Raw genomic sequence first — 27,338 nt, 5'->3', positions numbered from 1 at the left:
CATACACCCATTGTAGAGGAAGGCAATCTAGTGGCTCTGCTGGGGAGTACTAGGTGACATGCCAGTACCAGTGGTTCCATGTCTGGGCATGGTGGGTGTAGAGCCATGTACACTGAAGAGCACCAGCACCAGGACAGTTCTGTTGAGGGGGAAAGTTGTACACCACTTTCCCCCAGGATCTCCGCACACTCTTGGTCAAAGTACACTCTGACTTACAATGAGATGTGAATGTGGAACAAAGTCAACAGAGTTAGAGTGATGTAAATAGAGCAAAAACTGGGCCACCTATACTTTATACAGGCAGATTGCCATTCAGTGATGCCCTCCCTCCCTGTTCCCTGCAGAGCTCTGCCTCATAGAGAAATCATTTAGCCCTAAACTTCTTATGAAATGATCATCATCTTTGTCTCCTAAATATTAAAGCAGATTGGAGATTGACTTAGAATCTTCAACATTGGGCTCCTAAAATGCTGGTGGCACTAACAATGACACTGTGCTGCAAGCGGGCCACAATTAACCTGTGGCTGGAATATGCTAAAGAAGTTAATTTGAACCCATTTATTTATTTTAAAATACTCCTTCGCCTGTGAGACAAACAGAATAGGAGAGTCAGAAGATCCAATATGAGGGTGTGAGCGTAGAACTTTACCTGGACTACACGGTATCCATAGAATTTTGGTATTTTGAACTTCAGAACATTGCACTGACTAAACCCAGTGAACTGTCTTTCAAATCACACAATCTACTGAATTGCTTGTGCTTAAGTATCACAGAGAAATATCTGTAGTTACCAAAACAACATTGATCTTAGCCACTAATCATGATTTAACAATCTCACCAATATTTTACAAAATTTAACAATACAAGTTCATAGTAATTATTCCAAGAAATATTTATAAATGAGTTAGAATATCTTGGGTTGCAAGTTACAAGGCTGAATTCAACTGAGAAAATTCTGTTCTGTACATCAGATTGTGAATGAATCAGCAGCTACCACGAGCTATTTGAAATCCAATTAAAAAGAAAAAGGCAGAAGGAATCTCAGCCAGATTGGTTGTGCAACTAGTATACAGAAAGTTAAAAAAAACCCCATCAACTCCTAAGAAAAACACATACAAAATCTGTAATTTCAGCTTTCTATTTAAATGGATAGCTATTGTGTAGGTGTAGGGGAGGGCAGAGTGGGAAGGGGGACTTTAATAAAAAGAAATACTGATTAGTGGTGAGAACAGAGGCCTAGGAGTCAAGAATTTTAGATTTTACTTAAGGCCCCACCCTTAATTAGCATAGTAAATAAAACCACTCAGCTGTTCTGTGCCACTGTTTCCCATCTTTAAAGTGGGACTAATACTTACTTGAGGTCATATGATATTTATTAATGTTCATAAAACCCCTGTGAGACAATATTCTACAGCACTGGTTGGCCCAAAATGAGGCAGTACCAGTACTATAAGATTCCATGGTTTAGATCATTATTGTACAATATTATAGTTGTTTTTATTTTAAATAAGGGGCATTTGGAGATCCTCATCCAAAAAAGCAAGAGCACTCAACACAAAAATAACGCCATTTATTAAATGTATGAAAAAATTATTGTTATACAGTAAATATGCATCTTACTTGTTAGAAGGTATAGTTAATGGGCAGGCACACAACTGGCAGTCTTCACTTGTCCCTTTAGTAGGATCGCCATAGAAACCAGGAAGACATCTATCACAGTATGGGCCACCCGTATTGTACTTGCAGTCCTGAATAGCAGATGGAAAGTTGAGAATGTCAATTCAACCTCAAAATCAAAGAACCAGCCATGGAAAAGACCTTGTAAGGTCATCTAATCCATTCTCCCACTAGTGCAGGGTTGTTCCCTACAGTACATGTTCTACTGCTTTGCTGTTTAGCAGGGAACTAACTCTTACAATCAGTGGTTCAAAGACACATTTATGTTCTTTCTGGAGAGATTTTCTTAAGCCAAATGAAAAGAGTATTTATACCTCCTTGTTTCTTGTTTAGATCTGGCATATTTTAAAGGGGTCTGACGCACTTAGCAATGTGAAAAGGTTTATTATTGTAGCCTTACTCTTATATCTTATACTCTTGATGAAAAATTAAGGGGTTCAGATGCCGATCTCACATATACAGCACACAGTCATCTGCAAATAACTGTTGCAGTTGCACATCTAAGTACAGTCATTCATTTTATGAGGTCTGTGGCTGGCAATCCACTCTATTTTGGATCAGAAGCTGACCCCTGGTAATTTATTATTTATGCTGTATAACAGGATCAGAGTTACAATTTGCAGGTACAAATAAGATTTGAAATTCCCTTCAAGTCTTACTTCTAATTAGAGGGAAGAAACTGGGTTTATATGTTTGGCCCCCAAAACATGGAATCTCAACCAACCATGTATGCTCCTTTGTTAGCGAGTGACTTATTCGAACCCTGGCTCTATAGACCATGGAGGTCCCTGGCTGCTCTCACAGTTTGCCTCTACCTCTTTCTGTCAAGGGCATAACTTTTCCCATTGAGGGTAATTCACATTGAGAGCTCTTAGATTTTTCTCAATATTTATTGTCCTTCCATCTTCTCCTTGATCGACCATTACCTTGGACACCACAAGGATGTCCTTGCAGGAGACAATTAGCTGGTCTGTCTTCTGTCATTCTAACTACATGACCTGCCCCCTGAAGTTGTTGGTATTTCACTACATTTACTATACCAGGTTCTCCATAGACCTTTGACAGTTCTTTATTAGAACTTCTTCTCCATACATCATTCTCCCTTTTTGGCCCAAAAGTTCATCTCAACATTTTATTTTTCAAGATATTTAGCTATCATTCTTAGTCAGTGTTCACGTCTCACATCCACATATAACAAACTCTTGTATATCTGAAGCTTGGTCTTTCTCAGTAGTAGTTTGGAGCTGAAATTTTTTTGCTGAGAAAGGTAACAGGCATTCCTGCTCTGAAACCATGCCTTAATTTCCTCACTCACCATATTGTTATTGGTGATTAATGTTCCTAGGTATTTAAACTGTCTAACTGATGATTATAGACTGCTACATAAACTTGTCCCTTTTTCTCTCATCAGCTCATAACCATATATTTGCTTTTATCTTCATCAATCTTAGGACCCATTTTTCTTGCTGCTTCCTTCAAATCTCCAGTCATCCTTTGAACCATATCATCTGTCTCTCCTATGATACCCAAGTCATCAGCATATCCAAAATGTTGGGGTAGGACATTTCAATTCACCCCACCCTGAGAATTTTGCAATGATCATACCACTTTTTCCTATAGCCACATTTAAGACAAAGGAAATGCAGTAAATCTAATTTACCTGGATTTCAGTAAGCAATTTGATACAGTTCCACATGGGAAATTATTAGTTAAATTGGAGAAGATGGGGATTAATATGAGAACTGAAAGGCGGATAAGGAACTCGTTAAAGGGGAGACTACAATGGGTCATGCTGAAAGGTGAACTGTCAGGATGGAGGAAGGTACTAGTGGAGTTCTTCGGGGACCAGTCTTGAGACCAATCTTATTTAACATTTTTATTACTGGCCTTGGCACAAAAAGTGAGACTGTGCTAATAAAATTTGCAGATGACACAAAGTTGGAAGGTATTGCCAATACAGAGGAGGACCGGAATATCATACAAGAAGATCTGGATGACCTTGTAAACTGGAGTAATAGAAATGGGATGAAGATGAGGCGATGACTGATAATGTTGCCAATAGGTACTAGGAATGTTATATCTAAGGTTCAGGTAGGACTCAAAGCATTATACTGTTTGTCCTGGAGATCACACAGTAAAATTTCTGTCAGAGTACAGAATAGTGTCCAAGACCCTCAATATAACTTTGCTAATGCACAAACATTAACACTGCTATATACTAAGAACCTATATCTTATTTAAACTAAGGCCCCTTTAGCCTGCCAGCGCAGAATGATGGTGCACTGCTGCCCTCCCTCTGGATTTCTGTCATGGAGAGTCATGCCTATTGTTAGTTTACACTAGCAGAGGATGGTGAGAGGAGATATTAAATTAGTATATTTCTGGCCACCATGATCCTTCCAATCCTTGCCTATTCCTAGCTATGGTACTCATGGTGTGTGCCCCATTTATAGATGATTGAAGAAACAATGAAGGCCAGTTTCCCAAAGGATTCTGGGAACCATCCTATCACCAACATGAATAAATTCAAAACAAAATCTCAGAGGGTCTATTTTCTCCTAGCTTACTAGTGGGGATTTAATATTTCATTACAAATATTGTATGCTGCAGTGACTATTAACGCCACTGAGTGCTTTTGTTCTTCACAAGGACTAGGTTTAACCAGCCTCCTAATGCTGCATAGTGCTCTCATAACACTACAAAAGAGGATTTCTGCATGTTTAGAACTTGCACTGCTTACTAAAGCAGTTATCATGTATATCACAATGGTAATGTAAATGATATAGCACGCAGCTCTCTGTATAGTTGTTCCAGGGATCAAAGGGCTTTGCAGGTTATTGCAAGATGTGCGTAAGAAATGAGCTTTTTATACAGGCCTATGCTGGAGCAGATGATCTGAGCTTTTATCATGAGTCAAAAACATATTTCAGCTGCTTTTCAACCACATTTCAAAGCTTAAGAAGAGTAAAAAGAAGTATCATATCTGTAAATTAGGTGCCTAAATTGTCTGTTGTATTACTGAAAAAACACCATGAATTATAATAAAGAGGCCAAAAGGCTGTGTAAATCTCAATATAAAGAATGCCTTTGATGTGAAACATTTCTTTCTTTCAGCACTCAAACATCTCTCTCTTTCACTTCAAAAGCCTTAGGATCCAAACTGAATAGCAGCATTTAACAGTCTGCTTGGATACTAACCAATCTAACTTCACTTAGAGTACACTTAATGGAAGCCACAAGAAACCTCCAGCCAGACTTTTAAGCCCTTCTGTGCCCCCTCTCTCGACAGAATGCTATAGTACATGCACAGATAGTACAGTGCTGAGCACAGCATAAATGTTTGATAATGTAGGTAGATTAGGTATTATTCAACTGGGTATTTTCCAAGTCCTTTTCACTAGTGTGCTATCCTCACAGCAGTGTTCCTAGAGACATCTGATGGGGAAACTATACAAATCTCAGTCACTGATTTACTGGTGAACATCAAAATCAGTGGACTACACAAGCTCCACAATACAGCTCTCCATCACTCCCCACAAAGGAGTGTGAGTGAATGACTGGTAGAGAAAAATAAAGAGAGGTCCTAGGTTATCGGGTTGTTTTGGCTGAGCAAGTGGCCCAGTCAGCTGTGCACTTCTAAGCAAAATAGCCCAGAGCAGCTGACTTACCTTCTGGAACCTTAAACACTGACCCACTGGCAAGCCTTCCCTTTTCATTCTTTTTAACTGACTCTATCCCGTATTGATGTTACAGAGACTGTGGCTGGGAGCTACAATCAGTAATATACTAAATTCTCCCTATCTGTGTAAGGAAAGGCAAACCCATATCAGAATGGTCATGAATTTTTCTCATTGCATTTAAAGTGAAGGATTCAAAATGTAACTGTCAGGAGGGTTATGTTTTCCGAGGTACATCTTTAAGACTTACTGTATAATTAAAACACTATTCATGGAAAAGCAATTTGAAAAATCCACTGATCCACAAATTAAGGCTATCTTGTTTTATACTGCAAGGCAATTAAAACATCCTGTATGGGGGAAAACAGGAAGACCAGCGGTAATTCTAAATGCCAAATTACATTGTAAAAACCCTGAATTTTCATTCTGGACTTTTCCCAGAAGCTTTTTCTTAAGGAAAGAAAAGGGAACATTTAGAAACACGCTCAATACGGAGCCTGCTTGAAATTCTACCGGGAAATGAGAGTATGATATCCCACTAAATTGGCACCGGCTCAAATTGTGTTTCTGCAAGACTAATGAAATGAGAAATGTTGTTTCAAGCTTCATGCCATGTCAGAGAATATAAAACTAAAATGCCCTTGAATTAATCAGAACAGTCTATTCAGCGTAATTCGCCCATTCCAAAAGGCTACGGAGCAGGGTGGAAACAGCTGTATATTGGGTAAGATTGTTCTGGATAATAGCATGGACCTAATTGCTGAATTAGCAGGGAACTATAGAGAATATATGCATTCTGCAAGAAAAGTGCTGGTTTCTATTTACTCTGAACCATATGCTTTAAATACAAAAAAGTTTTCTGATTTATTAAGCATTTCTTTGAAGCTAGAAGGAGGAAGCCAACAACAATACCTTCTTGTCATATTATAACAGAATTTACAAAGTTACCTTCTACAAACAATAAACAGAATAACCCCACAGCAGGAGACAGAGATGGGAGGTGATGGGAAATCTTGCATGGAAAGCTTATTGATATGCTTTGCTCCCTTCCAGCATGCCATATCATATGCTGTTGATCCTATTTTACCACTTCAGACTAAAGTGAATAAACCCGTTTTTGCTTATTTGCAGAAGCTACTTTATCTTGATATAGGGGCATTCAGAAGCAGTTCAATATAAACATCTCTTCTGTCAAATCACTGCTTCTTTTCCTCAAGTACGTGAGGGCCCAGTGGTGGTTAATTCAATTGTATTGGTATATTGAGCAGATATTGGTGCCACCAATCAGGTTACCCAAAGGCAGGAGCACTTACCATGCATTCTCCTGTGATGTCATCGCAGAACTCCGCATGACCAAAGCATGTGCATGGTTCACAGATCCCACCGAAAATAGTGCCGTTCACTCGTCTGTGTCTAGGCCAACAAGACTGCAAGCAAGACAACAAATTTGTCAGACAGTTAGTGTGTGACTTTATTTTTTAAACAGTTTTGAATTTGATAGGCTCAGAAAATGTATTTGCTAAATGTCTAAAAATATTGAAATATTTCTGGAAAGCTATTCTTCTTGGCACTGTGGCTTTGCACTGACCTTAGCTTTATTGGTAGGTGAGAGATTAGAGGAAGCATTAACTTGATCTTTCTTCTGAAATGGTAAAATAAAGCAGAGAAATGAAGAATGGAAATATGACAGCGTCAAAGCAAGAGGTACAGTTTGAAAAATAGCCAGAAGACAAAATACTGAAAGAGAGAGAGAAACAAGCAAGGACCTTTTTTGAGAAGCTTAACTGCAAACAATGTACAACTAAGATACCCTTCAATCTTTCTTGTTCCAAGTCTAACAGGAGACTGCATTAAATTACAAAGTAGATTGAAAACAAAGCATGCTCCTTTATCTGCAAGTTTTATTTCTTCATGCATGTATAATAGTTTCACATCTGAAATTATTTACTTTAAATTTAGATCCAATAAATGCATGACTAGATTTTTCTTGGCAAAGGTGATATCTTACAACTGATTCATCAGCAAAAATTCAGGTGTTTCACTTATTCATAATAAGATGTAAGGCATCAGTCTTACTATATATTTCAAAAATGGCTTTACAGTTTTCACAAACTATTCTCCCTCTATGAAGATGTTCATGTGGTCTAAGGATTTTGCATATTGTAAATAGGTGCATGACATACTGTACTGACCTTGAAGAGAGCCAGCCTTATATAAGGTGGGAGTAGTCTTACAGAAACAGAGATATTTATAATAAAATGATCCTACATTTTAAAAAATGTTTTCCAAACAACCTACAGTTGACAAGTGATCCCATTTCCCCTCTAAGGGGTGTTGCTTTTTATTTTTGTTTTTTAGTCATATTCCTGTATAACATGAGATAGCTTTGAAGATTAATTAGAAAAGGAAGATTTTCTTTGAGAAACATTCCAGAAAAAGATGTTGGGTTTTTTTGTTGCTGTTTTGTTTTTGGCTAGGCATTCTTAATCAAGATAAACTGTAGATGTCAAATTAAGAACAAAAAGACTTAACAAACAGAAAGAGGGTTGTTTTTTCTCCTGCTGTGCAAGACACATCAGTACGTTCCTGAGCAGCCACCTTCCATGTTTTAATCTTTCCCTCCTTTATAAACTGCATATACAGTTTTTAATTTGTCTTAGAAACTTAATCTAGTCTGAGGGAGTTGGCAAGCATGCACCACGTTGTACTATTTAAGGCTGATATTTTCAGACATTCAAGGGATGTGGATGCCCAATCCGAGCCTGGTTTGGTGGTGGAACATCTAAGATGAGATTCAAAGCATAAATGGAAGAAACTGCACCGAAGAGATGGAGAGAGTTTATGGGTTGAGATTTAAAGAGAGGAAATTACTTTGATTCAGAGGATGGGTGCTGAATCCCACATAATCATGGCAGCACAAGTGAAACACTGACTCCCACAGTGGAAAACTGAAAGGGAAGCCAGCAAGAAGCCAAGGCCAGGGGGAGGAGTGAGAATGCAAGGAAACAGGTGGATATAAGGTCAGGGGGGTGACGTGGGCAGAACTAGGTGATTATCACAAGCATGAACATTTTTGGATTTTTAAAAATTGATCCATTTCAGTGTGCCCAGGCACATTTAACTGAACAATTTTCCTTGCCCAAATTCTTGTAGAAAGTGAATTTTAAGCTTGTGCACTTGAGTATTCTCACTGGTGGTGACATCTTTAATATGGGATTGGATACTTTCTAGCATAGCAATGACACTGGGTCCCCCAAACACCTCACTAGAGCATTAGCACAGGTGCAACTGAATGAGCCAGACAAGGGTCTGACCTCACCTTTCACAACTATTTTTCCTCTTATGATTATTTATATTGCTATAGTGCCTATTTATCAGTTGTATTGTGCATGCACATGTAATTGCCTTGTATAAACAGGATGAGAGAAAGTTAAATTTAAAATCTGCACCATTGAAGTAAATCTACAGTAGCCTCAGTTCTGAAGAAACAAAGCTTTGGGCAAAGCCAGTGTTGCCAAGAAAGAAAGAGGTTAAAGTTACTTAAAATCCTATTTAACTGCACTCTCTCAACTGCTGTACTCCCTGGGAGATTCAAAGCCCCACAGGCTCCTTCTCATGTCTCCTGATTATAAGAGTCATAGTCATCCAGTCAGGGACTGGAAACAATACTTTGTGATTTTTGTGACCAATCTCAATTAGCCAGCACACAGCTCAGACTTTGAATCTCTAGTAGGGAGTGCTCACAACAGTCAATTCAATAAATAAATATAAGGAAATAATGATCTGCTCCCTGGCATTCTGTCAGCAGGAATAAAGGCTAAACTTGTCAAACAGAATTTTCCACAGCACATTATTTGCTCAGCACAAAGGCTCCAATTGTGTAATTGAAAGAACACAGGCAGACTGCTGCACCCCTACGGAGCCCCATGGACTCCACTAGGGCTCTGTGACAGTGCAGCCATTTGCAGATGTACTGTCAATTGCAGACTCTAGGCCTTTGTGTGTGTTAAATCCATAAGGAGTGTTGCAAATGGGCAATAACTGTGAATTGGATATGGAGACAGAATATGAGGGTAATATAGTCTGACTTTCTGGAGCAAGAGAATGGTCTGGTTGGGACACCCTGGAGATCAGAAGATAGGGATTTAGGACAATTAAGATGAGAAGTGGTTACAGCATGAATCAGAATTTCAGCAGAGTCAAGGTAAGTAGGAGCTCTGCCAGTGTTCCAAAGTTGGCAGTAGGCAGAATTAGACACAATTGCAGTCAAGGGGCCTCTAAAATTTCTGGCCTTGAGATCAAAGTTAAGGTCTGAATTAAGAAGAGTAATGGAGGAGTCAGAAGCATGAGTGTCCAGGATAATAATGGTGTTTCAGCCAATTGTGCTTCCCCAAGTAATTGTACCTACAGGAGACAGGCTGTAAAAGCTGCATCTATCTAGCTAACCAATGGTCTCATTTGATTTTGTTCCTATCTATATCATTTTGGAAGTGATATGAGCTTCTGTGGATTCCTTTAGGTCTTCTTTCTAGATTAGTATTACTAGCCCCAGCAAAAAGCAAAAGCATTTGGCATGAAACAAGACTCTAAGCCCTAAATATCATATATAAGCATGGGGTGATTTAAAGAAAAAGAGAGTTGACAAGCAAATGCCTAGAGTGTCTGTGTAAATGGCATATTGTTTGTAGTTTTGTGAAGCGGAGCATCTTGGTGTTTGAAACCACTTCCTTAGAGGCACAGCTTTTGAAGACTTTTGCGCTCCAATCTACCTCAAGCCATGCCTTTCTCGGTTAAGCATAAGTGTATGTGTGTGCATGCATTAAGGGTGCATTAGTGAGCTTGTATGAACATATGCATGTTCTGAGAGCATGTATATGTTACTTCTCTAACCTTCAACCTGAACAAAAAGAAAAACCTGAACAGTACTCATGCAAAGAACCTGGGGAAACAAAAGTGGGAATTCAGCTACACTCAGACCATGACTACACTGCAGCCAAGTCTATAGTATGAGTGCTTTGCCAGTATAACTATACCGGTATACTGTACCAACAAGGTGTTCCTAGCATGGGTGCAGCATATACCAGCAAAACTGTCCCTTTGCTGGTATAGGAAATTCTAGCCCCACAGAGTGAAACAAGCTATACTGGAAAAGAACGAGTTTTGCTGTATAACTGCATCTACTTTAGAGCTTTTACTGGCACAGCAATGTCGGTCAGTGATCACACCTCTTCATGCCCTTCACTGACATAGCTGTACCATCAGAAGTCTGTAAACCAGACATGGCCGAAGTCTGACAGTGGTTGATAGCAGCTCATGTTCACAAATTGTAAGATTATTGCTAAGCAATATCTTACATACATGTGTAATGTCTCTAAATCATGCAGTTGCAAAACAAATTATCTGAAGAGCACACGAAAATCTTCTAGAGAAATACTTTTCCACTCCATAATGTGGAAATCATTGTTGGGGTCTAAAACGTTATCTTTGAAATATTATATTTAATAGTAAGTCTGTTACTTTTGAGTTAGGGTAACTATACAAGGGACCAAATCAGATTTACAGAAGAGGCACTTGGGAATCAAAAGTCATGTTTTGCAAATAATTATTACAATTTCCAAAATTCCCTAATCAAATAACAACAACAACCACCACAAGACTGCAACTTGAAATTTCCAGCAGCAATTTCCCATTCGATCCAAAATCCAAGAGAAAGTGAATCTATCAAATGGCTCAGTTGGTATGTTGCATCAACAGGCAGCTCCAATAGACTGCGGCATTAGCACAGGTGATTTGCACTGAAATATATCTCAGCTCCACATGGATACTCACTTCGCAGGAGGTACCACCATACCCTGGAGGACACTGACAAACCTCCACAGAAGACGCCACCTTCTTACCAGTTGAATAGCGATCAGCAGCTTCAAGGCTAACCCCACTCAACCTGAGTTTAGATTAACAAAAATAAAATAGTTAACTCACAAACCAAGTATAGAAGGCAGATCAGTACACTTGGATGCAACTAAAAGTGAATGGGGAGACTCGGTGTGCTGTTCTCATTTACTTGCTTAAATATAGGAAGGCATTCATATTTATCCAATGTCTCAATTTCCTAGACGAATATCTACAGGCTTGTAGCTATTTCTGTTCATCATGTGAAGAAGAATATGGTCAGCACACACTTGAAAACTCAGAATACTGTATCTGTAAGAGAAAGGCTATTCTTGGCACGCAAGTTGCATGCTTTAGCTTCCATTACAGATGTACATATAAATAGCCTGCTTGTCGCAAATGAAGTAGCAAAGAATTTTAGACTGTAAAACAACTTTCTCCTGCTTAAAACATTACATTACTGAGCTTTGATTATGGGACATTTTTCTTCTGCAGATTTGCCCTTTTGAAAAAGATTTCAACTTATCAGCTCTGTGCAGGAGGAATTCTGTACCTTGCACGTAAGAGTCATTAGTTCTAGTTCTCCAAATGCCACAAAAAGAGAAGAGACACACACAGGAATTTCTATTTTTTCCATAATCTTGCAGCAGAAAACTGAAAGAAAATGTTAAGTCTACCTCTCGTGGAATTGTTTTGGCATCTCAGTGATATGGCTGATATATATCTCAGTGACAACTAGCTCTAAAACCCCTCACTAGTAACTTTCTTTCTATTCCTTTGAAAAAATTAAGGAGCCAAAAAAAAAATCAATCATTTTACTCAGTCAGAAAAAATGCTCCAATATTCCATGCTCTCCATAAATGACTTGGCAAAACTTTAAGTATTATTTTTATTATTTAAAAAACCTTCACTCAAAAATGCATAAATTAGCAAGTCAAGAAAGTACTTCATCACAGCTGACAGCTATTTTAATGCAAATTTGTGTTGTAAGTGACCCCCTCTCCTTGCACACCGGACAGACTGTGCAAATCTTTTGGTGAGTCCTGGAAGGGATCATGCATCTCTGCTGCACCCTGTTTCAGAGATACCCCACTGGCTGATAGCAGTCTGGGATTTGTGGGGTTGATTCTCAGCCAGAGCTCAGAGCATAGGCATAGTTTTTTTGGGGGGAAAGGGACAAGAGGCTGTTGATCCCCAAAACTGAAAGCCTGGGGCAGGTACAGAATATCCCCCCCCACACACACACACACCTGTGACCCCATTGGCTTAACTGGAGTTGCCCCCTGCCCCAAATATAGAAGTCAAACTATACCTATGGCTCCAAGGTACGCCATTTGAATTAGTGAGGTGCAGCTGAGCCTATTTTCACTTAGCACCCTTAAAGGAGACCTTTGTTACTGGTGGCGTTTGAAAACTTTCCACCGCACTGCATTTTCAAAGGAAAATAGGGTTTTTTTGACACAATAGTAATTTTTGTGAAAAAAAAATCAATGTTCACTGAAAAACTGAAAACTTTGATTTTCAAACAAAAAGTTTTCTGTTTTGGTTTCCAAAAACTGAATAAAAAAGGTTGATTTGAAAAAATGCACACACACACACACAGTCTCAAAATTTTCTACAGGAAAAAAAAATCTATTTCCCTAACCAGCTATATATCGATTGCTCCCACAGAGAAAGAGGGGAACAGATGAAAAGAAAGGAAGGGGGATTAGCTACTATAACAGGGATAGGCAAACTATGGCCTGGGGGCGCATCCAGCCCTCCAGATGTTTTAATCCGGCCTTCGATTATGCACTGGGGAGCAGGATCCGGGGATTGCCCCGCTCAGGTGCTCCAGCCAGGGAGTGAGGTCAGGGGCTTGCCCCACTCTGTGTGGCTCCTGGAAGCAGCAGCATGTCCCCACTCTGGCTCCTACGTGGAGGGGCAGCCAAGGGGCTCCGCACACTGCCCCAAGTGCTGCTCCGCGGCGCCCATTGGCCAGGAACCACGGTGCATTCATCACCCGCCATACAATTTCCATACCCAGATGTAGCCCTCGGGTCAAAAAGTTTGCCTACCCCTGTACTAGATGGTAGAGCATGGAGTCTGGGGAAATATAAGAGCTACTCTGTGTGGTTTACAAGGGAGTTATTTTTTGCCATGGTTTGAATGTAATGCACATCTAGAGACTTTTGCCAAATTGGGATCAATTCAGACAAAACCTAAAACCCCTGCAATAAAACTCTACCCAGAGAGGATGAGCTGAGTTCACCCCTGAGTCTCCAGCAAGCTCCTCTCTCCTTCATTATTTCACCCTGCTCCTTGCTACAAATCAATTGTGCAATTACATTTTTTGAGTTCTACTTTCTATGAACAATCCCTAGCCCTTTAGATATTAAAGAAACATGACTGAAAAGCTAGAAAAAGGCACAGAATAAATCAAAGAATTTAGAAAGAAAGAAAGACCTATAAACAAAACAAAAATTGCCAGTGAAATGTTGAATCTCATTTGCCTATTGACTACAGCTGGTCTGCTCCCAGCTCTATGTCATATAATTTAGAACAATGAGAAACTGTTACACACAGAAACATTTCACCTAATATTATTTCACATTTGTATTCACTGAATACTTCCAATTTTCATTAGGTTCTGCTGTTTGCTAAATGGGATTTTAATGTGTTTAACAGTTTTCAGTGTTAAACAGTTACTCATTGAAGAAAGCTGCAGTGCATTTTTTCCACTTCATTGTTGTAATTTCTATTCCTCAGTGCCATTCTGCATTCATTAAAATACATAATGCTGGCAGTAATGGAGCACTGGATCCTGGAGATATGTGAACAATCTGAGATTCAACATCTAGACCAAATATTTAAGCTGACTGTTACTGTCAGCAGGCAACTGCTGACTTCTAAATACAAATAAGATTAAAAAGGAAGGAGGCATTTCAGACAGTATCAGCATAGTTTACTGCCTGCTATGGCAAGCATCCGAATCACATCAGCTGCGTAAGCAACATGAGGTACTGACCTGAGCATTGTTCATTTGTCTTTTAGCTAATTCTGTATACTTAGAAGACCCCACGGCTTTGCCTTTCCTGTCCTCCTCCCCACTATTTTAGTGGTTTCAGAGTAGCAGTCGTGTTAAGTGATGAGTCTATTTCAGACTGCAAGTAATATATTGTCTTTATCAAGATTTCTACAACTGCTCTCCAGTGCCCATCCCAGTCTACACCACATTTACATTAGCTGCACTGGCAAATATTAACAGTGAAGAATCAATGTTATTACTACAGGCTTCCTTAGAACAGAGTCTAAACAATACTGGATTAAGTAACAACAGAGCTTTTCAGTTCTGCCTAACTACAATAGATACACTTTAAAAGTTCACTCAATTTGAAAGATTCCACAAGCTCTAACAGAGTCTCCCAATTTAGGCAGAAAAGCAACAATCACTTTCAAACCCTCTGATGCATGGCACTCTTCTCCTCATGGTTTTATCCTCTCTAAATGGGCTTTTATTTAGATGTTCATTTGAGGACACTTCCTAATTATGAGATAGAGTAATAATTGCATCCCTAGCTTTAAAATAATCCACAAGACATTTAAGAGCAAATGTTGTTGCTTACTCAAGGGCACATCAGTCATTACACATTAATAGGAAGTATCCTCAAATTATTATGATACTGAAATTTTTATGGCTTATTTTTTTATCCTTCTGTCAGGATAAAAAATAGAGGGGATGATCTTCTGGTTAAGGCTCAGGCTGACTGGGACTCTGAACACCAGGGTTCAGTTCTCCGTTCTGTATGATTTTGTGCAACTCATTTACTCTCTCTCTCTCTCTCTGTGGAGAGATTCTCAAACACAAAACTATCAAATCACCCTTGAAAATCCTTGCAGATGTGAAGTCATTAGAAGTTTGAATATTTGCTCTATTTAAAAGAACAGGGTATTTAAAGGTAGTGAGTTTCTGCTGCTGTTTTGAGGTGGAACTTACCCACTGGAGAAACCTAATAACCCTCAAATGCTTACCAGATGGAGTGGGACCTCGGCATCTCTGTCACATCCTCAAGAAACATTTTCACACATACACTTTATTTTTTCACACTCCTAGTCTTGGGGTTATCTGAGCTCTCTGGGGAAGTCTGACTTCCTTCAGAACCCATCAACACTAGTGTTTAAGCAGTCAGAAGAGTCACTGCTGAGTGACACAAAGCACACAGACTCTTAAAGATTTTCCCTGCAGTACTCCCAAGGCTCGTAGGGCCAAGGGAACAGGAAATAAAGATAATGTTTAGCCAAATCCACTATGGAGAAAACTGAATATTATACATTTATTTTAATGTGCAAGATTATTATTGAGTGTTTAAACAATTGAGAATTGAATCAGGTATTTTGCAAGATAGTAAAGAGCATTACCACGTAGCCCCAGGGCCTACAGTGTTTTATTAGAATGAAATGGAATCTAACAGAAAATAACACAGTCAGACCTAGGCACTCATTGGAAATTAGCAGTACATGTGTGATGTAATGGACAGCAAAAGATCAACTTAATTACAGAGGCCCTGGGTGAAATCTTAGCAAAACTCCCATAGACTTCAGTGGGAGCCTGGGTTTCACTCCATGTCTTCCTCAATATTGTACAGCATTGAGCACCCTGATAGCTCTCAGTGTACATGATAACCAAAGAGCAAGCTATCTTCCGAGTGTGAAAGGCTTTGCATGATACTGGTGGTATTATACACAAACACAAAAAGCTACTTTAAACAACACCAGTGGGTGGATCTCAGCTTCACCAGCCACGGCTGTGTGTGGCAGGGAGGTTGTACCATCAGCACTGATTAGGAGTATTATGTCTGTGTGAACACAGGCAGAACATCCCCAGAGATAGTGACAGATGTGGCCTGAGAGCAACTCAAAGTCATTTTTTAGCCAAAGACAATAAAAATAGAGAACACTCTTCTAAATGACTAACAGTTACTTTTTTTTTTTATCATAGCCCTTGTGGGACCTACATTTCCAACCATAATCCCATGGCCACGGGAGGGAGACTGCCACAAACCTGCAAAGCACTTATTAGGGCTTTTTTTCTGACCCATCCATATGTTCTCCTGCTGAGCTTCCCTAAGGATACTACTCAGCAGAGAGGTTCCTTTTTCCATGAAACTCTCAAGTGCCCCCAAAATGCTGTGCACCATCTCAGCAACAAAGGGGCTTCTTTAAAGGGGAGGCAGTGTGGACAGTGCACTGGACTGGGAATCAGGAGTCCTGGGTTCTGCCAGCAGCCTCCAGAATGCCCTGGCAAATCCCTTCACCTGTGGGCCCCATTTTACAGATGGGGAAAATAATATTTACCTTCTTTTACAAGTGCTTTGAGATCTGCTTTTGAGAAAAAGTGCTTATAAGAAAAGCATTACCATGTTTCTGAGAGTCTGGGGGTCTACGTATGTTTTCACAATGTTTAGCTACCATATTTAATCTGCATGGCACAGTTTATGAATCAGCATATTAGCTTTAAATGTTAAAAGGAGTTCTCTGTCAAGAAAGTAAACTGTGGGGAATCAAAAGAGGAGTGGAAACTTGGAACTTGGCAGGCAGGACTCTGGGCACTACTTGGCGGTTTGTAGGAGAAAGTTTTAAATAGAGACTGGCCCATGCCAAGACACTCAGATTTGAACCCCGCTGACCTTTACTGAAGTTTTGGCAGGCTCTCTCCTCCACAATGGGTCAAGCTAAAATGCCAGATCCAAACACTACTAAGTTGAGGAAAATTTAGATCTAGAACCAAATTTTGCAGCTTAGCTTGTTCTCAAGTTTAAAGGAACAAGACACAGAAAAGCATCTTAAGAAACAAAGTAGGAGAAAGGGAAGGAAGAGATTAAAGAAGCAAGATCAAATGTTACAGGGACAAATATCCCTGGACACCTGTACAAAAGCTGACGTCAGCAAGCTATATGCTTGCCATGACCTGCATTTCCACATCTACTGGTTGGAATCTTTGTTTAACCCATTTGGAATTAAAACAATGGCTTTTGTGATTTAAGACACTCGCAAAATCGGTGTTTATTTGCTTTCAACTTATTTGCCACGTTTCAGCTGGATACCACTTAAAATGATTAAGTTTTAGGCTCCCTAAGTAAAGGTGAGAAATTAGAAAGTATTGGAAATGTTAGCAGATGCTTCCATGTACTATATCTAAGAATGTGCTCTAGTGGAACAGGGCAACACAGAAATTTTGATTACTCTCCTCTTTTGGATAATACTTCATTCAAGGCAAGTAATCACAGGATTGCAGTCAGCTCCCTCTACCTCCACTTGCTTAAGATCACTGAAGTGACTGGTTTGTGGGTTAGTCTACACTTCAGATATTATACCTCATGAGTGGAAAACCACAATGCAACATAAATTGGAATTAATTCCAGTACCAAATTTTACAAACATGATTCAAGTCACTGAGCAATAGTGTATTAACAAAGGATAAATCTACAGAACCAGGAACCAGGCTGACTTTTGGCCCACCTGCAGTGTCCACTAATGCACTAACAGAAATTTCAAATCCAATGCTAGCTTTATAGATTGAACCACATAGTTTTGTAGGTATTGTAGACTGCACACTGCAGCCACCTAGATGGGATTGCTACTGTGCCAGCTCACATAAAGCTCCTCAGCGCACACATCATTCATTTTATAGAAAGAGTTCAGAAGACTTCAAATGAAACCATTGATTTTAAGACGACCAGACAGTAGAATAATCTGACATAAATCAGAGGGAAAGGTTTGGGATTACCTAGTTGTAGATACAATACCGATTAAAAAAAATCCCTCTAGCTACATTTTGTCAATTTGGTTTTTATTCATTTTGAGAGCTAAAGGATCCCTCTCTGCTGCATGGTCTTAACATCCTGGCATACTCTATTCTTTAAATGGGGAAACAAAAATTAAGATCTTCCTCTCATAACGAAGGCATCTCAGCACTATGAGCCATCAGAATCACTTATCATATACAACAGAAATGTAGTGCTTCAAAATAGATTTATTTATAGAATTGTGATTCTCTCCTTAATAGTCCACATGATTTCACTTTGTTGTGGGTTAGCCAGTAGAAGCCCCCCCACCCTCAAAAAAAGAGTTAGAATGGGGAAAAAATCAGACTATTTGAAAATGTTAAGACTTAAATAAATGTTAAAGATTTAACTGAGGAAAAATAACAATAAGCATCCTTCTAAATTACACCAACCTCAGCCCTGCACAAAGAGAAAATAAAAGCATTCATCGGAGGGCCTGCAGAACATTGTCATAAATGCAGTTCCCACATCTACCTGTAGATGGCATCCATCCCATAGCTGTATGTGGCTCTTATGAGGAGCCTCTTTATATTTGCCAGCACAGTCATGAATTCCCTTTTGTTGACTGGGGAGTCAGTGCCGTGTACAGTAAATAAGTCCGGTTTCAGCACAACTTCTTCAGTGTGTTCTTCAAATGGCTGCAGGTGAATGCCCTCCTTTGAAGTGCTGATTCTTAAGCCAGCTCCCTAGAGAGAGCGATGTGTTTAAGGGATACAATTAAATATAAAAAAGGGTAGAAAAGACGCTGTATCATTGTGGATATTTGGTATAAAGAAGAACTGGAAAGCATATTTTATGAGAACAGTCTATATCAGGAATGCACTAGATTTTCCAGTGTTCCTGATATGAGCTTTGTTGCAAAAAGTCAGTGCATGCAAAATCCAGGTAACCCAACTGGAACCCAGTGGCATGGCTTTGAATGAGTATGAGAAAATCCAGATAACCCACTGAAGCACAGTATACATGATACTATACAGCACAGATGTTTAAAGTGTACTGTTGGTTTAAATTGTCTGCAAATGCTATTTCAATCAACAAATGTATTATATGTATTCATTTTTCTTTGTCATCTTTACAAATGTAGTTATAATATTTTCTAACATTAGTAGAGGCTCCTTTGGGTACTTAATCTTGCCTATCTAGTTTTAGTCATTAAGCTCTGATCCTTATTGGTTGCTGTAAATTGGCTGCAGACACACCTTTACATGTCAGTTTTGCCTGCTCACTTTTGGATGCTGTTAGCCTTCAGTGTTCACGGAAGAGATGGACAAAAGTTAGTCACTGGAAATGAAAATACTTTACCTCTATGATGATATCAGATTGCAATATTGTTTGAACAGCTTCTTCCTGCCCTGTGAGGTCATAGGAGATGGTAAATTTCAGATGCCCTCCAGCAGCTGTTATCTATAATAAAGCAGAATGATGCTTATTACATGATAGGAAATGTGCCTTTAACCATTCTGGGTTACTCTTTTCCTATGACAATATTTCCAGGAAATGGATTTCCAGTGTTGTGAAAGGAGTTGTGGATGATCTAGTGCCTTAAGCAGGAAGTCCTCATGAACCATTCCCTCCCTGCCCCAAGCATGAGTGGACTCACTCTCACCTACTAATATTTTCCCCAGTGCCAGGCAAAGGTTGCAAATCACCCCAAATACAGTAAAACCAAGCAGCAGCAGTTCCTCAGAAACAGCTTTGAAATCTGCAAATACATCTCCCTTCAATCTGCATTTTGTAGAAGGCTAAGGGCTGTTTCAAAGATAGGTTTTGAATGTGTTTCAGCTACTTTAGCCCCCATCTGGTCCTTGCCTCCTTAAGAATCAACCAACCAGTGTTTTGTACAACACCTCGCATAACGGGGTCCCCCTGATCCAGGACTAGGACTGCTAGGCACTACCATAATACAAATAATAAGCAACAATAATAATAATTAATAATGGATACAACATCTCCTATTCTGATGCAAAATATACCCATAAGGCAAACTGGCATAAAGGAAAAGAGTTTTGCTTTCGTATCAATTGTAATTGAAAATAGAGGAACGTAATAGTCTGTCCTCATGCAGTCAAACAAAGCAATGGTATGTTCTTTACCTCAGCCTGAGTCACTCTCCATAATAAGAGGCTAATAACCTCAGGTCATATCTCATTTCAGTATATTTTTCCGAATCTGTTTTTGCACCCTAATTCAGGGCCCTGACAATAACTTTCCGGAGAAAAATCACAACATGTATAGATCATTTTTAGGACAGGAATCAAAACTACTGTCATGAATGACTGAGTTTACTGCAAATACAGCAGGTTTGCTTTCCACCAAAAACTGTTAAAAGAGCAGTTTTTTAAAAAAAATACAAAAAAGTCTGTTTTGTATTCCAGTGTAACATCTCCTCTGAGATGAACAACCTACAACAGCAAACTCCCTGCCCTTCCAATCCATGTTGCTGACCACAGAGAAGTCTTGTGAGTATTCTGCAGGAAGGAGAACAGTATGATTATTCTCAAGGCTGATCCAAGGGAACAACGTGCTGTATTGTATCATTCATCATACTGGATGTGTTACACGGCATGTTTGCACACATGTAACAGAAAGCAAAGGATGCTCATATTTTCCTGTGCACTGTATTTTAAAAAGAAGGGGGGAAGAAAAATCAATCTCCTTATTTAAGATGCAGCAATCAGCTCATTTTAGATAACATATGGAAGTATAAAAATCTGTGGATTTAGGCTTTATGGTTAGTAGCCATGTGAAAACTACAAGAGGCTCCCAGGATTCATAAGCAACCAAAAGTTTGGATGTGTATCCAAATGTTATCCAGACCGGCTGGGTCTACAAAACTACCTCTAGCCTCTAGTGACACCAAAAACACCTAAAAAAAAAAAATCCCTAGCCTCTAATGCAGTGCTTTGGCACTTCTGCTTCTAGTCCTGACTGAGCCTGTAGGGAATTAGGAGAATGAAAAGCAATAGGAAAGCAAAGATACTCGAGCATTATTCAGCCTCAGAAAGAGTCTAAACCAGGTCAGTTCTTACTTAGTCTAGTTGTCTAGTTAATCTCAGAAAGGGTCTGAATGAGGTCAGTTCTTATTTTCTCTAGTTGACCTGTCCCTTTTTAGCTAGCACAGATAATGAACACATGAATGCAATATAAATTCTCAGTGGTCACCCCATCCACGCATAGTGCCATCACAGCTTAGAAGAGTTAGAAGAGTTTCTTTAAATGCCACCATAATGGTAGCACAGGAATGCCAATGTTTCAAAGTTGTATGTAGTGTTGCTGTAGCTGCCTTTTGGTCCCAGGATAGTAGAGAGAAATTGTGGGTGAGATAATATATTTTATTGGACCAAGTAATGTCTCTCTCACCGACAGAAGTTGGTCCAATAAAAGATATTACCTCACCCACCATGTCTCTCTGATGTTTCAAAGTGGCACTTATGAGGTACTTTGGTCAGCTCTGGAAGTATATTTTACCTGGTATTCTATGTAATACTGAAGTGGTTAACAATACAACTGAAGTCTCACAATATGATAGAAGTTATCACTTACATTTGCCATTGTTTTTGAATGTACTAGCCTTCCTCTGTTGCAACCTAGGTTTAGTTACAATTTAAGTCATGGGTAAAAATGAATGTGGTGATCTCATCTTTGTCTGATGTCAACTATCTTAATTTAGGAAGGGCAGTTCTGTTTTTTATTCTGGAATTTTTATGAACTACCATCATAACATCTGGGCAATTTAATAACACGTTTAAAATTTCATGACATAAAATAGTCACTTTGAGACTATCAGTTTAAATTCATAAACTGTAGTCCTGCAATCACTGCGCTGCATAAACAAATATGCCTCATAAGAACATAAGAATTCCCATACTGAGTCTGACCAGGTCCATCTAGCCCATTATCCTCTATCTGACCCATACCACAGGCTCAGGGGGAAATGTACAGAACAGGGCAATTCTGCTACCTTCTTACCTGTCAAGCAATTTACCCTGTGGTTCTCCTGGTCATCACAAACCCAACTATCTGTATTTCTAAAAAATTGACTCCTCCTCTGCTATTGCCCGTGTCTTCCTAATAATTGGAATTCTTCCCTCCCCCCTCCCCCCAAGAGGGATATCTTCAGTGCGAGAGGATACCATGACATTATCTAGAAGATGCTTCCCAACTATGGGATCATTTCCCTCCAATCCAGCTTCATGGTCTCCTGCCCAGAATTTCATCCTCCTTAATAGTACAGCACTGTTGGACAAGAGGTGGGACTGCTGTATGTCTTCTGTGTACCTCTCTGTCTCCCTTTGCCTCCAGGGCCCGTACTCTGTCTCTGAAGGCTTTGAGTTGCATGCACACTACACCATCTCTCCGAGAGGCAGGTAATCATACATGTTACACTCAGTGCCATAAATTGGGTAGCCCCCACCTTCTGATACTGGTGTTCTATCTGCTTTTTATTCAGCCTAAGCTTAGAGGATGTTTGTGAAGTGTATTGGGTTCTCTTTATTCCATCAGTTACTTTTCTTGGGAATTTGGTACCTTTCTAATTGTTAAATCCCTCAGACTCCTCCCCTTAGAGTTAAACTCTCCTTACCTTGGCAGCTCACTCAGTTGCTATGCTCGCTGTCACTCACTCCGTCATGGGCTTTCTCTGCTCTCATGAGGCCTCTACATTTATAGCTTTGGCTAGGCCACACCTCCTCCCATCCTCCTATTGATTACTCTCAACTGAGAATGACCTACCAGTGATCTTAAACAATCAAGTTCCAGATCCAGTCAGCAGGAGAAACACAGCAGATCTTAACTTCTGCAGCAGGATACAGGATGGTAGGGAATTTCTCACAAATTTGGATCCTAGACCATTAGGGATTCTAAATATTTTGCAACCAGCACTTTTTAAATTGTATGTGGAAGTGAACAGGAAGGTTGAGAAGAGCATGGAGCCAGCACTTAAAGTGGTCTGAAAGAAGTGGGAGGGCCCTATCATTTTCTACAGAAATGAGAGCAATATCATACCTGCCTGTCTATCCACCACCTATCAGTTTTACCCCCACATCTGTTCATAGATTCATAGATATTAAGGTCAGAAGGGACCATTTTGATCATCTAGTCTGACCTCCTGCACAACGCAGGCCACAGAATCTCACCCACCCACTCCTGCGAAAAACCTCTCACCTATGTCTGAGCTATTGAAGTCCTCAAATCGTGGTTTAAAGACTTCAAGGAGCAGAGAATCCTCCAGCAAGTGACCCGTGCCCCATGCTACAGAGGAAGGTGAAAAAACTCCAGGGCCTCTTCCAATCTGCCCTGGAGGAAAATTCCTTCCCGACCCCAAATATGGCGATCTGCTAAACCCTGAGCATATGGGCAAGATTCACCAGCCAGATACCCAGGAAAGAATTCTCTGTAGTAACTCAGATCCCACTCCATCTAACATCCCCAGCTCGCCATCAGTTCTTCCCCATGCCCCCTATCAATTCTGACCCCACATCTGTTCTGACCCTGCTCTATCCCCCAACCCGCACGTCACCTTGCTCCTCCAGCAACTGTTGGGGCTCCTTCTTCCCCTCCTGTGAAATGACTTTGTCTCCTTAGGGGAGGGAATTGGTGAAAGCAGCCAATCAAAAGGAATTCGTTCCCCCTACCCCCTGGCAGGGTTGAAACGTGTGCCCCTCCAAGACCCAGCTTGAGCTGTGGAAATTTTATTTTCTGGGTCTGCAAGTGCTTTCACCCAGGTACAAATTAAGCATGGCTTGGAGTACTAGTGAAAAATATTCACATAAACCCAACTCAACATTCAGCAGAACTGCTGCACTCTGCATCATCTGAAGAGTCTAAGTCCTCTTTCAAGGGTCATCTTCTGCATTCTTTTTAACACCAAGTACAACACAATGTCATAGTCTATCTTGATGGTGACAAATGCAAGAATCACTGAGGCAAGCAACGTTGCTTTAAAAATTGGTAAGAACTTTTTGGTATTTTTTTCCCCACAGAATTCTTATCACCATTTTTCATGAAATTTCAAAATTTTCTGACCAGCTCTTGTAGCAAAGTCTGCATCTGAGTGGAAGGGCCACAGCTTCCTGGGGAAACCTAGATGACGATAGGCATGACAAGTTGCTGCAACTATGGCCAGGATCTAGAAAACCATGTAAGCATGAATGGAACTACTCATGCTCTTAAAGTTAAGAGTTTTGATTGACTGGGGCCCATCAGAGAATGCAGATACAACAAATGATGGAGCAAGACCTCCCCATTTCTCCCTACACAGCAGAATGACTACCATCTTATCTGGACTAAACATATCCCTACCTATGGTGTCCCTCGCCTCTGTTTGCCAGAGGCTGGGAATGAGTGACAGGGAATGGATCATTTGGTGATTACCTGTTCTGTTCATTCTCTCCAGGGCACCTGGCATTGGCCACTGTCAGAAGACAGGATACTGGGCTAGATGGACCTTGGGTCTGACCCAGTATGGCTGTTCTTATGTTCTCTGTTACATTCTGTTAACAGAGCAGACTAGAGAAGCCAGATTCAACAAAAGGAGATGTACAACCAAGTGCCATCCACATATTCCTGGCACTGCATATCGTATCATCTCATTTTTTCCCTCAGCAACAATACTCTACATACACACTGAACAGGAGGGATAACAGAATAGAACCATGGGGATCCCAATAAGTTAGAAGCCATGGGAAGAACAAGTATTTTAGCAACATTTTCACTAATCCCACTACATCCCTGCAAAAAAGCTCTTATATATATATCCCCATGTATATCATCAACAGAGGTAAAAAGAAGCATCCTTATTTCTCTCCTTATATTTTCCAAATGTTGGCAAGTATTGGGTACTATATGCATATCAACAGCACAAATCACAGGTTAGTATGATTTGACATGATTTCCAGTCTTTGCTGAAGAACGACTCAAGGACAGAAATAAGAGGAATGAAGCTAGTCAGCATTCAGGCGCTGTACCTAAGCTCTGTAGAAGAAGGCGGCACAGCACCAGTCCACACTGTGCCTGAAGGTAGCTAGTACTGCAAGTCTTTCATTATCATGTGTATCAAGTTTAGCCAATTAAAATAAAACAAAAACACAAGAATCTGCTTTCCATGTGCACTTGTCTTAATTCAGCCTAGAGGGGAAGAAACAACATATTTACAAGTAACTTTACAATTATTGTGCAATATAACCTGATGTCACCAGTAATCATATGGTACATATGCAACATACTGCATCAGGGATTTAATGTGGCAGGCAGATTTTCCCATATGTATGGTAATGCCAAAGTTGGTATAGCTGTGAGATCACAAAGTATCCTCTTAAAAAAAAATTATGGAAAGAATAAGAAAGGGGAATAGAGAAGGGAATGATTAAGCAAGAAGAAAACTTTTCTACAAAAGAACCCTATAATCTTTCCTCTTCTGTCTGTGCCAGATGATGAGTTAAGGCTCCATCCTGCAAGCTCACTAAAATCGCACTGAATTCAAGATAAACAGAGAGTGCTCAGCATTCCAGGAATTGCTCAGCAGGTTGTAGGATCATGCCCTAAGTTATATTGCAACTGAAAAATATTTTGTGTGTGACTGTTTAATGTTTCAGACAGGCTCACTCTGTAAGGAAATGTTAAGAAATACTGTAGTTTTTTAGCAGCATTCATTCAGGAAAAAATGAGTGACATTGAATTTTGATCCATAAACTAAAAAACTTTAAATAGAAGTGTCCTATCTTCCATATTTATGACCTATGGAGCTAGTGTTTTACATTTATACTCTCCTCAGTTTTCTCTTTTGTCCAGATCTTTGATATATTTTTATCCTTTTGATACTTTTTTTTTAGGTGAGGATACTTTGTTATTGACTTGGAGTTTTAGAAGGAGAGCCCTACTATTTATAACTACACCTTCAAGTCAGAGCGAGTGAAAAGGAAATACCTCAGTAGAATAATAAACTTTTTGAATCTATTGTTATTCAAAAATATCTGAATATAGACAAGCCTCAACACAAAGTAGGACAACTCTGGATCTCTCAATTTTCCTTTAATAATATCGGGAATACTGCAAATACTGACATGACATATTTTAATTAGCTACGGCAACAATGATTTTAAGAGTATTAAAGATAAAATATTTTTACATTTCATAGAATAACATACTAAGTGATATTTTTATTTTCTGTCTAGTATTTTAATCATTAGGTAAACTTCCATCAATGCCACTGAAGTCAATAGGAGTTTTGCCTAATTATGAAATACAGATGGAAAGCAGGATTTGGGCTATTATTCAAACAGAAAACCTGTTCGGTGGACCTGAGGTAGGCCATTGATTGGAGCTGGCTTGGTAACTCAAATTTTCCTGTGATATTTGTGTATTTTAATGTGAAGCTTTACTATGCATGATACAACTAATGAAAACACTACCAAACCTGAAGATAAATATAATGGATGGGGGAGGATGGCTCTTGGTGGTTAATATGGACCCAGCCTCCAAATTGTTTTACAGGATTTTTGAGGTGGTGTGTAGGAATGTCAGGGTGAGAAGACAATTTCAGCACAGTTCCCCCACTATCAAAAGGCCAGTGATTGAAAGCTGTGACCAAATGCACCCCAAAAACCAGGCAGCTTAACTTCTGTACCAGGAAAGATAATGGAGCAAATAATTAAACAATCAATTTGCAAACACCTAAAAGATAATAAGGTGATAAATAACAGTCAGCATGGATTTGTCAAGAACAAAGCATGTCAAACCAACCTGATAGCTTTCTTTGACAGGGTAACAAGCCTTGTGGGTAGGAGGGAAGTGGTAGATGTGGTATATCTTGACTTTAGTAAGGCTTTTGATACAGTCTTGCATGACCTTCTCTTAAACAAACTCAGGAAATACAACCTAGATGAAGCTTGTCATAAATATAAAGGGAAGGGTAACAACCTTCCTGTATACAGTACTATAAAATCCCTCCTGGCCAGAGGCACAATATCCTTTAACCTGTAAAGGGTTAAGAAGCTCAGGTAACCTGGCTGGCACCTAACCAAAAGGACCAATAAGGGGACAAGATACTTTCAAATCTGGGGGAGGGGAGGCTTTTGTTTGTCTGTTCTGTGTGCTTGCCAGAGAGAGATCAAGAAAGCAAGCAATCCAACTCCATTAGAATTAGTAAGTACTAGCAAGGAAATGCGTTAGTTTACTTTTGTTTTGGCTTGTGATTTTCTCTGTGCTGAGAGAAAGGTGTATTCCTGGTTTTCTTTTTGTAACTTTAAAGTTTTTGCCCAGAGGGAAATCCTCT

General features: G+C 39.7%; 1 protein-coding gene across 2 annotated transcripts in view; it reads right to left on the bottom strand.

The window, feature by feature from the left end:
• Positions 1-27,338, bottom strand: part of LAMA2 (laminin subunit alpha 2) — a 456,646-nt gene that overhangs the window by 170,247 nt on the left and 259,061 nt on the right. For both annotated transcript variants that reach the window (XM_073337269.1, XM_073337270.1), the window contains exons 13-17: positions 19,370-19,471; positions 18,542-18,753; positions 11,184-11,295; positions 6,668-6,781; positions 1,621-1,748 (exon numbers count right to left, since the gene is read on the bottom strand). In XM_073337269.1, the coding sequence (XP_073193370.1) occupies positions 1,621-1,748; positions 6,668-6,781; positions 11,184-11,295; positions 18,542-18,753; positions 19,370-19,471 (668 nt within the window). The remainder of the gene's footprint in view (positions 1-1,620; positions 1,749-6,667; positions 6,782-11,183; positions 11,296-18,541; positions 18,754-19,369; positions 19,472-27,338) is intronic.

Source organism: Lepidochelys kempii, chromosome 3 (assembly GCF_965140285.1).
Source record: "Lepidochelys kempii isolate rLepKem1 chromosome 3, rLepKem1.hap1, whole genome shotgun sequence".
In the NCBI taxonomy this organism is placed as follows: Eukaryota; Metazoa; Chordata; order Testudines; family Cheloniidae; genus Lepidochelys; species Lepidochelys kempii.
Note: the sequence above shows the minus strand (reverse complement) of the source record. Positions and strands in the feature narration are given on the sequence as shown.